Here is a 17,605-nt window from a genome sequence, read left to right on the forward strand (position 1 = left end):
TATATATATATATATATAAAACAAGCATAAGAAGCACTGTAGAAGTGGTTCATAACATTTTTGTGCATTTTTGTGCTATATTCCAAGTCTTCAGAAAACATTAAGTACAGCTGCTTTCAACATTGATAATAATAAAAAATGTTTCTTGAGCACCAAATGAACATATTAGAATGATTTCTGAAGGTTCACATGACAATGAAGACTGGATTATTGGCTGCTGAAAATTCAGCTTTGTCATCACTGGAATTCTTTTTGAAATATATTTAAATAGAAAACAGTTATTTTAAATGACTTTTTTTTTGCTGTATTTTTTGATTAACTTGATGTGGCACATTGTAATTTATTATTTATGTGGTTGTCAACCTTAAAATGGCACCTATTTCAAAGAATGGCCCATGTAATTTCTTGACCAATTATTGACTGATTTGGCAATACTAGGGGACGTTTTATGATGCTGAGCAAAATGAAAATTCTCTTTGTGAGGTTTAGACTTTTAGTTTGTCTGTTTAATCTCAAGACGTTTCCTCTGTTTATCAAACGAACAGAAGAAAGGCAGATTGCTCACCCAGGCCCTTGAGGAGTTTCTTATCAGCTTTTTGCTCCTTCTCTGGACTGGCACCAGCTTCTTGTGGGTCAGCCTCTTCATCAGCCTTTGCCTCCTCTTCCTTTTTCTCCTCAGACTCCAGGATGGAGATCTGCTCCTGCATCAGGCTCGATGCCGCTCCATACGTGTTGATTATATCCTCTAGCTGCCGGCTGAAGTCCTCCATGGGGTCCACTGGCTGCTCCTCAGGGTCATTGACTTGTTCATTGGCGTTCTCAGAGGTCTGGTCACTGCCCTCCATCATATGCTGCAAAAATCAAGTTAAATATATCATAAAAGTGCTTCATAAGAAAGCAGATTGATTAGCAGAGGTAGAACAGCCAATTCCTTGATTACACTCTTAGCTTGATGCTGAAATGAGATTGTTGAAATTAATGAGAAGTGATTATGCATTACTTGTAGAGAGGTTTGAAATGACTCCCTGAAATCACCAGCCACTAAAGTGAAGACGGATGGCTTTTGGCCAGTTTGTGGTATGTTTGCATAAATAGAGGGAATTTATGTTCGATATGCATGAGGTTGTTTGTAAGAAATGGGCATTTAAATTTGGGGAAATTAAAGAAAATTTGATTAATGTATTTGCCTTAGGCAGAAACAATACGGATAATAGAGAAGTGACCTTGAAAAATAAATAATTGCAGAAATGTAAAAATGGAAATAACTGAAGGGAAATGTAAAGTAATTTGTCTATACAATAACGATGGCCAATTTAATTAGTTATATCTATCTCTTTGTCTTGTTTTGTTTTTTTACATGTACTGATATTTTGTTAATATTTCTAAATATGTTTATATATATATATACAGTGGGTACGGAAGCCTAGAGGACGGCTAGAGGACGGGGTGTGGAGAAAATAGCACAAATCACAGTGGCAGAGTATCGCTGAGCCTCTAAATCTGATGTGTCACTGATAGCGCCAGGCCTGAAGCCCTTCAGCTCTACACAGCTGATTTCATGTGGAATGAACTCTGAGATTCCAGAGGTTGTTTATGTCCCAGCTCTGTTGCTTATCAGGTTAAAATTATAGCCCCCATTCCAAACCCCATGTGCATGCATCCACCCCTCCTCCTCACAATGATTGTCAGATTTTTTTAATGGAACAGTTTATTAAACCTTTATACAAAATCTAAAAGAAAATCTGAATAAAGTTTCCATATGTGTTTTTTGTTAAGTATGATATAATGAGAATATGGAGCGCATACTTGAGGAGGAAAAAAATCTCAGAGGCCAAACTTGAGCAAAAATATACAATTTGGTGCAGTTGCTAATATTAATATGGCCAAAAATGAATGAGAATTTAAATTCTGATAGCTTGCAATATAATCAATGAGATATTTATAACAGTATAGCAGACTGCTTACATAAAATGCATGTTAAATATCAGTTGTCAGGAGGTTGGAGGTTACTCTCAATCAGACGACAGGCATGTAGTAGGTTGTGTACAACAGGTTTTACATCAAAGTTTTGATCATTTTCATCATTTAGAACACTTAGAAATTTGCATATTAAATATGATACACTTGGCTTTATAGGGTAAACATGCAGATCTGAGCAGCCCTCACAGTTATTGACTTGTGTACTGAATGCCTAAGGACCAATTTCTTGTAACAATCTGCTTAGTATTGGGTTTTCACAGCTCCTATTAGCATTTATTATCACATTTGTCCACCATAATTCCAGTCAATTGCACTCTAATCACTTCAAATCATGCAAATGGAGAATTGTGAAGTGATTAGCATCTCCAGTGCAACTCACTCCATAACAGCGTTTTTGTCTGCACATTTCTAAATATTTAAAAATATTTGGCATGCAACTGTGAAACACGGCTACCCACCCATTCACCAAACAATATCATGGGGTCTTTAATGTATGACCTATGTAGTGCATTTTTACGCACTGATATTAGCAAATTTGGGCATCAGAATCATTACTTTGCTATTTGCAATAGCTCTTACTAAAAGCACAATGAGTCTAAACCAGGGGTGCCCAAACTCGGTCCTGGAGGGCCGGTGTCCTGCAGAGTTTAGCTCCATCTTGCCTCAACACACCTGCCTGGAAGTTTCTAGTATGCCTAGTAAGAGCTTGATTAGCTGCTTCAGGTGTGTTTGATTAGGGTTGGAGCTAAACTCTGCAGGACACCGGCCCTCCAGGACCGAGTTTGGGCACCCCTGGTCTAAACTGTTGGAGGGTCATGTTAAGGATTTGTAAAGAGTGGTGGGCGATAGTCTTTACCGCAGGTCGTCTCTCTGATAATCCTCACCCTCTTTGGCTTTTATTAGGGAATCTTTTTAATCACCAGATAGAAATGATTCTGACTTTGGCTCCAGGCTTAATTATTTCTCTCAGCCCCTGCATCTCAATTAATGATTGTAACGTCCTTGTTCTTTGAAAGTGTCTTGCTTGGGTGTTTTGATAAATGTCTCTTTAACCTTGAATCGCATTTTGCCGCAACTGTCAGCATGTTACAGAGCTGGAGAGGCAAGGACTCGACCAATGTTTCTGGCCTTGTAGATTTTGCTGTCATAGGCACAGATGAGCTGGTAAGAATGAACGATACTTCTCCGAACTGCTCATTTCCTGTTTTCCATGGCATAGGACTCTTTTGACAAAGTCGCAACAGAATCTTGCTCCATTTTTTATTTATTTTTGGCTTGAGAGCTCCTCTAAATGAGCTGCTGACTCATGCAGTCAAATTAAGTAAGATGTCCATGTCTCCTCCTGCCTCGCTCTCCTTTCTCTCCAGGTGCTGTCAAAAGCACTCTGATCATTGGACTGTGTTGCAGAGACAGGAATGTCCACATATCCTGTGTATAATTTGCTCTGTCACACATTGTATTTAATGGTTGATAATGAGGCTTGCTATATTCTAAACTTTCTGCCATTTGTCATTTTTAAATTGCAGATTTGTTGTTAAAGTTGATAGCAGATGGTAAAGAGATGGTTATTTGAATCTAAACTTACTTTTCTAAACTGTCACAAAATATCTAAATATCTTTTAAATAAAGATGAATTTACTTGAGAAGAAAAACTGCATAGTATATTAAGACATATAGCCTTGTTTTAATTGACCAACATTTAGTGAGGTTTATGTTTAAAAAAACAGTAACATCATGTAAAAAACTGTAAACTTTTTCTGAAAAATATTTTTATAGGAAAACAAGACAAGAATACTCACTAATACATAGAAATTATATTGATTTAAATTAAAATAGTTTTATTTTTTACCTGTGTATTATTTTTTGACATTTATAGAAAAAAACAAATCAGTTTTTTAAAAATATCAGAGAACTCCGATAATGCAAATGAATCGTGAATAAGCATTTTCAATGAAAAATGGAAGTGAAATACAGATCTCTCTGAGAAATGTGAATGTCTTATTTTTTTTAGCTTGTGTTTTATTCTCAGGGCAGAGATGGAGCAGCATTTGATGGGACGATGTGTCACACATGCATGTAGCATAAGCTAACAGAGAGAATTTCTCCTCACGCTCTCAAGGAGACACAATCCAGCTGCTTTCTTGTCATTTTATGTCACTGACTTGTTTGTAGGCTACAGTATCTCCTTGCAATGCAGGCTGGAGGAGGTGTCTGGATTCACAGTAACAGAGACTGGAAAGCACAGGGGGGCTCAGAGCTGACTGTTAGGAATGAGCACAACCAACATTCCCACAGTGAAGGCAATTATAACAGTCAACATCCCTCTGCGTTGACTTCATTGCAATTTGCACCCAGTCCTCTAAGAGCAAAAATGCGGTAATGTACAAAAAAACATCTCAACATTTTATTAGTTATAAACAGAAGTTTAACATTTTATAAGGACTTGGAGTTTGAGTTTCATTTAAGTGTTATCAGTTAGTTTCGATGTTTGAATTAGCGTTTCAAGAGCGTTTAGCCTATATTAGTAGCTACAGTTCAACAGCACTAGGACTTTTCACTCTTTGTATCGTTCCGCATTGCAGACCGACTTGTCAGCCCAATACTACAATAGGTGGCGACAAGAGGCCGTTATTTTAAATCGTTCATTCAAATGATTCGTTCAAAGACGCTGATTTATTCTGAAAGGCAAGGGAAATTCTAATGTATCTTCATTTTTTTGGGATAGGCCTATATTTTCGTGTTAGCTGAGCAAAGAAGACAAAGTACTGTCAACCTTGCAAATATTGTGTCTAAAATGTAAGTTACTCAACTTTAATTTCTTGTTTATTGAATTGTTTTGTGAAAAAAAACCCAGTCGTGATCGCGCTGGATCGATCAATACGTCGATTCGTTCAAAAACGAATGAGTCATTGAATCATTCTTAGTTTTCATATTGCTTAAAGCTGCAGTCCGTAACTTTTTTGTGTTCAAAATTTATATAATAAGCGAGTACACCATGAATCCATTTTCCAAACCGTGTTTTTGGCTTGTCCTGAATCACTACGGTACATCTATAATACATGTTTATATTCGGACTATTTAGACTGGTTCGGGTAGGTACCGCTGCGGAGTAGCCCAGTACCTGCGTGATTCGCCATAGACATAAACAGAGAGAAGTAGCTCCGGATACAATGTTCTTCCGCAAGACGCACGCAGTTCTGTTTATTAACCGCTAGAGCGAACTTTGACTCAGATGTTCCCCTAAAAACTTTTAGGAGAAAAACAAAAATGAAACAGTAGCTGGCATAAGATCATCTTGAGCAAATTTTAATGACAATGTTTTGGTTTGGTTTGGTCACAAACTTTGAGCGCCATGTGTGACAATTGTGAGTTCTCAAGACTAGATGGAGACAGATGTATGGGGTTAAGCCAGTCTCAATTTGCTCTCACTGCTGACCAGGACAAAAAAACAAACAAACAAAAAAAAATTCATATCAAAGATATCTGTTTCGTGATTTTTCTTTCATGTGTGATGTCAACTGGGTCTGTTGCGCTTCCTTTTTTTCTCCTTTTCTTGATAATTTCACTAAAATTCTAACCCTATTCTAACCTTCATTTTGCTGGCTCACAAGTACTATTTCCTTTAGGACAAGCAAATGGGAAAAAATTATCACTCTCCAACAAGAGTGCTTATCTAAGCAAGCAAAAAGGAACAATTACACATCTCAGAGGAAGACATCAACAGCAGCAATGGCTATGAAGCTTTATTAAATAAAAAATACCTCTTTAGCCCCTAAAATGGTGTGATCACAGACTGACTCATATGGTGTCGTGTTAATGGATATGTTGATAGGGCCCATGTAAGTGTCCAATGCTCTTTCATGCAGTGCAGTGACAGCATCTGCAGAGCATTAAACTGTAAAAACACGATGTTGTGAAACTCACCTCTGAGCAGCAGGGCAGAACCTCCATTGACAGACTGTTATAATGGATCTCACTTAGTATATTAAACAATGTCACAATCCAGATCAGTGTCATGTAGCGTTTGCCTGTTTACAGAATGTTCTTCACACTGATTTAGTGTCATGACTGTGTTAGCAGGATGATTGATATACCAAAAGAAAGATATAAGTGATTATTCACACTGGAAATAATATTTTTAATAACAAGAGCAAAAGGTCAAAGTTTTGACAGGTTACTAACATGGTCTAGTTACCCCCTGCTGGTAGATGTTGTAACTATACCATTTGGTTCTAAAAAACATCGGTTTCCATTAATGACCATTTAAAAACAGCAGTGTATTCTGATGAAACATTTTTTTTTTGGCATTAAAATATATAACAGTAACCAATTAGCAAATTTGCATTTATTTGATCGAAAATACAGTAAAACTGTAATATTGTGAAGTATTATGATTTAAAATATAAAATATATATTCATAAAATGGCAAGGCTGAATTTTCAGCCTTCAGTGTCAAATGATCCTTCAGAAATCATTCTAAAATGTTGATTTGCTGCTCAAGAAACATCTATCAGTGTTGCAAACAGTAGCTTAATATTTTGGTGGAAACTCATGCATCATTTTTGATCAATTTAATGCATCCTTGCTGAATAAAAGTATTAATTTCTTCAAAAAAGGGAAAAGGTCTTCTTGCTGACCCCAAACCTTTAAACATGTATTAATTAAATATTTTTTATAATAGGAGACTATCAATTCTTTTTTAAAGAAATGTATATTTTAATAATGTATTTTAATGTAAATGCAGCCTTTCGCAGTTCAAGCCATTAGTGATGGGATTGAGGCTGTGTGTGTTCCCATGTTACAGTGTGATTAGTCACATGACATTTACAGCTCAAGTGATTGGCTCAGAAAGTTCTGTGGTCCCATGTGCAAAGATCTCCTTGAGCAAGGCAGCTGTAGTACTATGTAGTTTTACTCTCTTTAAAGGTTAAGTGTCTCTATCAGTGTGAAATATGTATGTAATAGTTTAAATTTATATGCTACAGATCATTGATTAAATGCAATCATTCATTAAATCTGTGAGCAGAGTATATCTGACACAGTCAAATTATTTCCCCAAAATGGATTTCTTATTGAAGACATTTGGCATTCCACTTCCATTCCTCCTTTTTCAATAGCGATGCCTATGTGTTTCCATAATTACCATTCTTACTTATCTCTGCCCTGCTCTGTAAATGTAATTTCCCTCGCCGCAAATAAGATTGTTTTAATTCTCCTCCACTTCCATGAGTCTGTCTCTTTTTTTTTTTACTTAATTCTGAATGAAGTACCAGAATTTGAAGCTCTGCCAAAAATCTGAAGGACAGCAGACCTTGAGGAAGAGCGTGTGCCCGCATATTCTCTGCAATGTTCATCGGGGAGTCTTTTGACATTTCTTTTTTATTAGTCTCAATTATTGATATAAGCTGTGTTTAAAATTCTTTTCAAATTAGCTTGCTGTAATGGATACATAATGGTGCTCTGAATAATTGCCTTTGCAAGAACTAATGTATGAAGGAACTTGAGAAGTTAGCCATCAAGCACACACAGTTTGACTCCACAGGCTCTTTATCTGAAGGTCTGCTTCACATTTAACAGGTTAGCAAGAGGTTGTTGATATCCTGTTGGTCTCTGCTATTAAAAATGGCATTATGGAAACATCCATTATAAGTCAATATCACCACAGGGAAGCACTGAAACTAGAATTAAAGAGGCATCTTTTGAACAAAACGCTTATCAACATAACTGTAATTCAATAAGGGACTTAAGATGAATGTAATAGTATATCAAAAGAGATTCATTTTTCTATAAAAAATGAATTAAAATAAAGTTTATATTGAGTTTTTTTTTTTTACAAAGTTCTATTGCACTGTACTTTAAAAAAACCTTTTCAATCCTAGGTATGTATATTTTGGCCAGTAGAAAATGTATGTACTGTTAATGAAAGGTACTTACTTGCTCTTAAAGGGATAGTTTACTCCAAAAAATATAATTCTGTCATCATTTACTGACCCTCATGTCATTCCAAACCCATAAGATTTTTGGTTAAAATATCTTCAAACACAAATTAAAATATTTTTAATGAAACCTGAGAGGTTTATGTTCCTCCACTGAATGTCCAGGTAACCAAAACGTAGAAGATACAAAAAGGTCATAAAGGCGGCGTAAAATGAATCCAAATAAATCAAATGGTTTCATTGTTAAGAAATCTGAATCATCATATAAAGCGATTGTATCTCTTTACAAAACTTGGATCAAATCGCTCAATTCATATTGATTTGTTTTTGATGCCTTTATAACCTTTTTGGATCTTCTAAGTTTTGGTTACTTGGATTTTCTCGGGACAGAAACCTCTCAGGTTTCATTAAAAATATCTTAATTTGTGTTTTGAAAATTAACCAAAGTCTTGTGGGTTTGGAATGACATGAGGGTGGGTAAAAGGTGATGGGATGTAGCAATTTGTGGGTGAACTATGCCTTTTAATACAAAAATGTAAACATTTTAGACATGACCAAAATACTAAGAGACTTTTTACATCAGCAATTAACCTTCCTGATGCACACTGAAATTTCTCATCATTTGCACAATCATATTTGCGTTACATATAACTCTAGAAGAACATTTGAGATCATTGTTAAATACAGTTATGGATGAGCTCTTATTTCCCATTTCTGTATATCTTGAATTCCAAATTATGCTAATGCTCACTCTATCAGCCCTTGATGGTTTTTAGACTGTGCTTGGCACTAGTAAGCTGACAACTCCGAGAAGTTTCAATTTCACTGCAGGACAAACTCTGCTGAATGCTACCTATTTGCATGATAATTATTCATGCAGTGAAACTGGACGCTTTATCCAGCACTTGGTCTTGCATTTTAATACACATCTACAGTGAGCCTTTTAAATGTGCACATTTTCTACCAGAACAAGAAATGGACAAGCTGCCCAAAGTCTCATATGACTTAATTTAAAGAGAGGACTATAAAAGGACATTCTTCGCCAAATAAAAGCTTGATATATGTTCACATTGACTTAAATGTTAATTAAGAGTAGAATTAACAAAAGAAATCAAAAAGGCTAAAACCAATTAGCTTGAAAAAGTGTAAGTTAAAAAGTTAAAATCATCTCTTGTTGAAAGTTATATACAGATTTATAACGTTACAACAAAAACATTGTATTATGTTGATTAGAACAGAACTTTAATTGTAAAACTGACATGAATAGAACATCGTAATTACAGTTTGGGATCGTAAATGATGCGGACACCCAAAAGAACAGGGCATTGATTTCAGTAATGAGCCTCTGCTGCTTTATTCATGTTTGCAAATTAAAATATAATAAATTAAAATTTTTTCTAAAAATATACAAAAATACTGTAAAACTTTCCTAGAAAGCCTCAACACAGTAGTATTGCCATGTACCGCATACTATAATAAGCACAGTGGTCTATCTATTTTTGAAAACCGATGAAGATGAAACTCTTCTGTGTTGGGATATTTCCACATTCCCTTCCTTTACAACATTCCAGACTATGACATTCAGGATCGGAATGTCTTTTCTTGTACTTTTCGATACACTGTACTCAATTAAGCACATATTGAGTAGCCGGCAAATGCACACTCTCACTCACATTCATATAATTTCCGTATACGTTTTAGGCTCTGATATACACACAAGCATCATGGAGGCAACATGGGCCTGAGTAGATGTAGAAAGGGTGGAGAGAAGAACAACTTGAAGCATCTGCTCACAGTTCAGTGAATCTCTGAGCAGCACAGGAATCTGGTAAATATGGCCACTAACGTTTATAGTACATTGCTGATTGAGACAATTACACACTATTATCTACAATCATGTCACATAACCACCAACAATATTTAGAATATGCATTCACTGACATCCGATACCACTGGAGGTCTCATGTTAAAAGTGTCTGAAGGAGCAAAACATGATTTTTTTTTGTCTATTTTGTCTGCTACATTAATACTGAACAGATATTTTTGAGTTTTCTGGGATTTCCTTGCATTTCTCACTCTCCAGCCCCTGCGTATGTGATGCATAGCATGACTCTTGGGTGTCCAAACCATCCTCATGCAAAACAAATCCAATTCTGTTACATAATGGCATGAACCAGCTGATGAAAGTTTACTCTTGAATGGTACTTCCGTGTTTTGTGGGTTCATCATTTGGATTTCAGGGTTCCCACACTTTCTGACTAATGAATTTACATGATTTCCCCCTTCTCCAGTCATCTGTGACGTGAAGGATTTAAAAAAATATAGAGATCGCATTCATTTCTTTTTTGGTCAATGTAATACTTCAGCATATCTAGAAAAATTCATATTGACTACACAAATTTCCATGATTTTTTACATTTTAATTCATCTCCAAGACTTTTTCAGGCCTGAAACAAACTTTTGAAATTCCCTGATACACCCAGGACTGTGGGAACCCTCTGGTTTATGGATCTAGGAAAACACACCAGTAATATCAGTCTCATAAAAAAAAAGAAAAAAGGACAAAGCCAAAAAAAGGGAACAAAAAATGGAAAAAAGTTAGATTAACAGCTCACTCGGCTGGGCTGTTGCTTACAAACGAAGTCTGTCATGAAATCAAACTCATTCTGTCCCAGCCAGAGCTCTGGCAGCTCCTTTATTCGGTCCAAGCCCATTTCTATCACCAGTGACATCAAGACCTCCTCGTCAATAAAATCCGTGTCGATAACGTTGGGGGGCAGCATTGCTGCAGGCATGTGGTGGCCAGGCAGAGGAACCCCAGACGTGTTCTGCTTAGCGTTACTGTCTCGGAACTGCTGTCCTGTCCCGTTTAACTGGTGGCTGGCGGGGTGCAGTTCGTGCATGTAATGGTGATGATGGGAAGGATGCGTGAGGTGACCATAGTAAGGCGTGTTGAGCTTCTGCAACTGCATGCTGGCAGCGAGCTGCTGCTGCCCTTGTCCGACAAACTGGGAGTTAAAGCGGGCAGGCAAGTTGCCATTGGGGATCCCTCCGTTTATATTATTCCCAGAGGCCATGGAATGCCGGATCCCGTGGTTTGCGTTTACATTCCCTCCCGCGTAATGCATGTGATCTCCCATGATAACGTTATAATGCTGCTGCTGCTGCTGTGGAAGCGCGTTGGAAAACTGTCCCATTCCCATCCTGCGCGCGGAGTGTTGATGCCCATTCACAGCATCTGGGAAACGTCCATGGTTCATTGCCATCATGCGGTCTACCATTCCACTGGAAAACAGTTTGCAAAAGTTAATATGGCAATTTGCGTAAACACAGTGTAAATAAATCGTCAGATGGCACGAGGATTTGGTTTATAAATAGTTCAACATTAAAGCGAAGCTTGTTTGCAATATGCACGATTAAACACACACGCGTCTAACTGTGTCATCGGCATTCACAAGCAGGCTAAACTTTGTAACCTTTACCTCTCTGCTTGAATCTGCTGAGTGCGTCGCACCGCAGACGGCAACAGCAAAAAGTAACTGACAATACCAGAGATGAAAGAGTTCACAATCCCTCCTAATCCAAGTCAATAAAAAGCGTATGCTCTCCAAATACAGACCGCATTAAGCGCCAGCCTCCGCATCAAAAACATTACGAAAAAACTGCTGCATGCTTCTCGGTCAGCACTCATATACAATCAAGCCAGGGGCGGAGCAAAGCCAACCTTCAATCTGACTACATTCAGGCCTGTGGCAAGCAGTATTATCATGTAGTCTATTCATCCAAACTACTTTGAAGAAATCAGTTTTACTTGTAACTGTTCCTTGAGGGTAGTACTTACATTTTCAGTTTTTCTTGAATCTGTTTTATAATAGATAAAATATAAATAAATAAATAGATAGAAAAAATAGATAGATTTTTGGAGTTTGTTTCATGAGATTTTACGCAATAAATTTTTTACAAGAAAATACCTTTTTTATTTTCTACTTTAAAATTTCACATTTAATTCAGTGTGTTACTTGCTGTTTGTTTGTAATTATTTGTGACATTTTTTCTACACCATTGTTTTTTCAGTGTATTATAGCAATTAAACTTGTCAAAACAATATTTGTTCACGCGGATCTTCGAAAAAGACTAAAAACACTATATTATGCATCAGGGCCGTGCACAGACCTTTTGAGGGGCTTGTGCTGAAACTGAAAAAGGGTAAGCGTAGAGTATAGAATACTACATTCAAAAATTAGCTAGCTAGCAAATACATGCATATTAACATCGTAAACTTATGCATGCCAGGTCAGTAGCTTAAAGAGAAACACTACACACCTGCGAACATATAGACTGAATATGTAATATGCATGTGCATGACATCACCATTTTCACAATTTCACGTTTTATAGTTTACATGGAGACGATAATGCACTTTGCACTTTGAAACCTGTTTTCAAAAGTTTGCACTTTCAGGCAGCCAAAGTGCTGTTGACGTGTAAATGAACGGCCAAAACACATAAAAAGTTTTCTTTTCTTTTTTTTTCTTTCAGTTTTTAGTTAAAAATTAACACCCCTTAACTGTAACTAGTGAGATAAAAATGTTAGGCCTAGTAAATATGATCAACCTATCTTATTTCAACCTATATTTATTTATTTAATCAATAAGTAGTAGAAATACTGAAACTGGAATAAAATTCAAATGAAAATGAATAAATACTAGACACATAAGTAGTAGTATCTATTAAATAAGTATAGCTTACTAGTAGACCTTTATAGTATCTAATGAGTTACTAGTAAAATTGGAAAAAAATGCTACTATTTCTTACTCTGAAAAAAAATTGGTGTAGAAGTAAATTTAACTCAGAAATTGCTTGTAAATTAAAAAAAAACAATTACAAAGAAATGCAAGTAGCCTAACACACTGAATAAACATGCAGTTTTTAAGAAAAGCTAAAGTATTTGAAAAACATACTCCAATAATTTTTGTTTTATTTACAAATTCGACAAATATTTTACAGTGTACTAGTAATTAAAAATATTGACTAGTAACAAAAAATAGGCACTAGTACGTATAATGGATTAATGTTAAAACGGCTTGCCGCAAAGGTCTGGATCTGGGCTCGTGCAAAACGTGGAGCTGAAGCGCGCGACCAATCGCCTTCCGCGCGCATGGAGCAACACCGCTGCACACATTACCTCATTGCGGCTATTTCTGTTCACTGCAAGAGTGAACAAAACATGGAATCACGTTTCACAGGGTTTTAAAGGCAGTGTGCGTGCTCGAACATCCATTAACACCATACACTGATTGAGATAAACAGGGTTGGTGACACATTACACTGCAGTGCCCATGTCACACATTTTTCATGTAATTTATACCAACACTTTGCAATAATATGAGCTGTACTGAGTTGTGACACAATGAATTTAACCAATTATAAAGTTAAACAGTGATACATGAGCATCGTCCTAATGAGATGACAGCGAAGGTTGAAAGTCAGCTGAAAGTCTCTAAAATAAAAACGTTCTAAGTAAAAAAGTATAATTTAAATTGTGAGTTATAATTTGATTTGCAATCGTTAGTATTTGTTAAATGTTCACATTGTAACTTGAACACTGATGCAAAGTGCCAGTTTTGTCCATAGTCAAATTTAAGAGCATAAAACAGGACAAGAAAAAAGAGCAGCAATTAAATCCCAGGAGTGCTGATAAGAGGAGTCTGTGTGCACTGCTGCCAAAGAATCTTCACGTTCTGCACGTCCAAACCAATATGCCTGCTGAGAGAGACCTGACAGTAGATTTGATCTCAAGAAATCATGTAATCAAACCAAACCTTGATATGTAAAATGTTATCATGTCAGATGCATGCTCTTACAACCTTTCACTGGAAAAGTGAAACAAATTACACTTATTGAGCTGTTTAGCTACTTATCCGACATGGAAGGCATATTTTCTTATCACTACGAGTTTGTAAATTATTATTTGAGAAAAATTACCTCTAAGAATGATCTCATTGTGAGTCTCGATATAGATGCTGCCCTAATAGATGGAGGGGATAAAAGAGTAAAAAAATGTTCTGAAAGATAAACATGAAAAGAAAACCTGCTTTAAATTCAACAGCCTGGTAATAATGTCAAAATTAATTGCAATGTTGATCTTCATGCATTTTAAACATCTCAAGACTAAATACAAACCATTCCAGTTCAATTATAATGTATGTAAGAGAGCAGCACCATTGGTTGATATGATCATTTGTTTAATGGGTCCATTAACACGGTCATTAATTAATCCTATTGCGGCCATCATTACTGGCATGCATGTTTGAAATGTAGTGTGTGATGTGTAAATGTGACCATTCTACTCTTGGTAAAGGCACATAACCTCATATTCCTCTACAGAAGAGGTGCCCGAAGTTTTTAATATGAAAGGCAAAAAATTAAACTTAATTGAAAGCCGTGGGCAATTTTTAAATAATTAAGCATATTATAATATATTTAATATATAATGCATTTTTAAAATGTTTACATTTTTAATCAAACTCACTTTTATTGGTTTTAATATTTCAATGTAAAAATAACACACACACACACACACACACACACACACACACACACACATAATGTTCAAACAAATACATAAATCAGAAATTAATGCCCCCCCCTCTATTTTCCCGTCCTATATTGTAATATGGCATGGTGAACCCAATCAAAGATCATCACTGGCTAACTTTGGTTTGCATGGTTTTGGCTTGGTTCTGCATGGTTTTGGCATCTCTGCTCTACTGAACTGAAGCTGAAAAAGTAGTTTTTGGGTGAAAATGTCTATATTGAAATTTTTCTTAATTTCAATATAGGATCTAAAATTATACACTTTGAAAGTCAGAAGTATGATGTCCATGTTTAATGAAATACCTATATATAGACAAGCATATTCGAGAACAGATTAATGGACTAGAGTTCATTAATTTCGAGACACTCTCCTAATTCTGTCAAACAAGAACAAGTTATCTGTATCTTTAGAGTTTGTACACATAGAAAGACCTGGACCCATCTGTGTTCCTTCAGTTTTAGAGGCTGCTTAGACAATAGCATTCCAAAAGCCGTTTAATCCCAAAGTCATGCCTGAATCCGCCTCAGTAGGGAAACTAACTAATGAGCTTTACACCCTCTAAGCCTTATGTTCGAAACCTATTGCACATTTGTGTCACAAGAAGACACTCATTGATTTGGGAGCTTTTGTGTTGAAAGCAACATGCTCTGTTATTATTTCAGTAGATTTTTTCTGTTTGGTGCACTGAATCTAATTTAGTGCCTTAACCTTTGGAGAAAAAAAAAACCACTTTCTTATAGACGTGGTGTAAAAATTATATTCTTTCTCCCTTTTGTGCATTGTAACCTACCAATAAAACCGTCAGGGGCCATATGATTTTATTTGAGAGAACTGGATTTATTATGGACAATAAATTACAGATAAATTATTGCCTGTGCTATACTCCATTTAATTTGAAGGATCCTGAGGATATTTATTTCATGTTAATAAAAATAAAATATCTAATGTCTAATGTCATTTCCACCCTTCAGTGGAGAACGTCACATGAGACCATATAAGCTACGGAGAGTTTTACTGCACAAATAAATGAGTTGGTATAGAACCTCAAATACTTTGTCACCCCAGAGCACCTACCAGTTGCACTGTTTGCACCTGGGTCATTTGGTGCATTGTACTGTTACATGATACCAATTTACCCTTTTAAGATCTGGGACTGTCGATAAAAATCTTGTGTGTGAATGATAACGACAAGTTAAATAACAACTGAAAACTGAAAGCATAACAGCAGCACATGTAACACCCATGTGTTCCTTATCTTAAAATCACTCTGAATCACTTTCCGTCTCTGTTGTTTTTACTTCACTGTGCATGTGAACAGTCATGCATGTACAAGCATTTAGCATGTTGATTATATAAACTTGAGGAGGTAAAATTTGTTGAGTAGCTTTTAGCACCCAACACAAAACCTCTAACCTGACTTTCATTTCATTTTTGACCATTTCAATAACCTGGCTTTTTATTTATTTTATGTATTGAATTCAATCTTCAATCTATATTAAACTCAAAAAAGAATTTTGAGCCGCTTGCTCAATGTACTAAATTAAAACAATGTAGCATTTTGAATCATTTTGTCTATTGATTAATTCATTTCTAAATTAATTTATATGCATTCAACCCTATATTAAATGCATACAACCCATTTAAATTTGATTTGTAAAATAGAAGTTCACTTCTTCCTTTTGGGTTGGGACTACGTGAATAAATTCTGTTTGTATTATCATATGCAAAAATGCAGAAATAGTGTCAGCTTTCACTATAAACATCCATTTTAGTTATGGAGAAAATACAAAGTTTTATTTACCCCATTTCAGCAGTATTTGGCCAGTGAACTAAAGTAGCAGACACCTCTCTGGACTACTTTTCCTGTGTAGCAATGTTTTCATAAGACAGAGAGCATTATAGTAAAAGTACAGTAAACCCCTCTTCTGTTTACTCAAAGGGTAGTAAAAGCACAGTAAAACCCTCTTCTGTTTACTCAAAGGGCAAAATCTGGTTACATTTTATAGAATTGGCACAGGGCCAGCTCTGTGAGGGAACTGGCCTGCAATATTTATCAATGCATGACCCAATCATGAACATTTACTTATATAGACGATAAAGATGAATAAACGACAGTTGATGTCTCGTTTAGAGTGCATATAAAGGTGGGATTTGTGCGTCTCATCGTACACTTATATGGGAATCAACTACAAAATGTCAGAGAAACCTCAGGAATAAAGCCTAAATAAAATAAATATTCTAAATGTAAATTCTAGTAAATGTTTTAGATGGCAGATGTCTGGTTAAAACAGTTTAAGCATACAGAAAAGGCTTAAAAATAATAGAAAATGCCAAATAGGACATTTTCCGTCGAAGAGCTAGCGCTCGATGTCCGTTTGTAAATGAATCACTCTTTGAGTCGGTTCTTTTCAGCGAATCGGTATAACGGTCTGAATCACATCGTTTGGAGAGTCGTTTCGCTGTTTGGACCATAAAGGAATACTTCAGAACAAAAAAGTGATATTTAACAACAATCCATCGAAACCAAACATTCTGCCGTTTTCCAGCGTTTTATTTTTATTACGTTACGAAAACTAGTGCATCTTGTGTGAACGACTCTGAAGTTAAACACCATGCAACACAAGTGTAGCAAAACAGTAACACAAAAGCATCATAATAGTACCATTGCTTTATTTTACACGAACCATGGTAATCTTTGAAGTACATTAAAGCAACTGTATGTAGTTTTGTGTATTTTTGCAACTTTGGAGCCCCCTACAGCGGAATATCAGCTCACCGAAGAACATACGTGGGAAACAGAAGCCATTCGCGTTATCAGAAGTCAGCGTACCTTCAGAATGTTTTTGAAACGGATGTTTCAAGGTAAACAACTTTCAGATGCTTTAAGTGACATGTAAATGGTGTCTATTAAAGTACCATGGTATCTGCGTCTGCTGTAACTAAATGTTAACGTTACTTTGTGGACACAGTAATTAATTCATTAATTCAAATCTAATTGATTTTATTGGCTTAATAACATTTATAATATTGGCAGCTGTAAAATGGTTTGATTTCCCTGTATTCCCTGTAGTTTGATTCCCCCCCCCCCCCCC

General features: G+C 36.0%; 2 protein-coding genes across 3 annotated transcripts in view; both read right to left on the reverse strand.

Annotated features, from left to right (window-relative positions):
* LOC107710955 (beta-taxilin-like) overlaps nt 1-5,924 on the reverse strand; it is a 24,122-nt gene extending 18,198 nt beyond the window's left edge. For both annotated transcript variants that reach the window (XM_016515858.1, XM_016515859.1), the window contains exons 1-2: nt 5,905-5,924; nt 566-851 (exon numbers count right to left, since the gene is read on the reverse strand). In XM_016515858.1, coding sequence (XP_016371344.1) covers nt 566-848 — 283 coding nt within the window. In that variant the 5' untranslated portion in view covers nt 849-851; nt 5,905-5,924. The remainder of the gene's footprint in view (nt 1-565; nt 852-5,904) is intronic.
* Nucleotides 5,925-9,245: 3,321 nt separating this feature from the next.
* LOC107710956 (cbp/p300-interacting transactivator 2-like) lies at nt 9,246-11,582 on the reverse strand. The gene is made up of 2 exons (XM_016515860.1): nt 11,399-11,582; nt 9,246-11,201 (listed from the first exon to the last, which is right to left on the reverse strand). Exon 2 carries the CDS (start codon nt 11,195-11,197, stop codon nt 10,520-10,522), a length of 678 nt encoding a protein of 225 aa, XP_016371346.1. The 5' UTR covers nt 11,198-11,201; nt 11,399-11,582; the 3' UTR covers nt 9,246-10,519.
* Between the last annotated feature and the right edge of the window lie 6,023 nt (nt 11,583-17,605).

The sequence above is a fragment of the Sinocyclocheilus rhinocerous genome, unplaced genomic scaffold (assembly GCF_001515625.1).
Source record: "Sinocyclocheilus rhinocerous isolate Xijiao unplaced genomic scaffold, SAMN03320098_v1.1 scaffold1679, whole genome shotgun sequence".
NCBI lineage: Eukaryota > Metazoa > Chordata > Actinopteri > Cypriniformes > Cyprinidae > Sinocyclocheilus > Sinocyclocheilus rhinocerous.

Bases quoted from the DNA above. Each gene is read 5' to 3' on its own strand.
- LOC107710956 (XM_016515860.1), bottom strand. From the start codon at position 11,197: ATGGTAGACCGCATGATGGCAATGAACCATGGACGTTTCCCAGATGCT.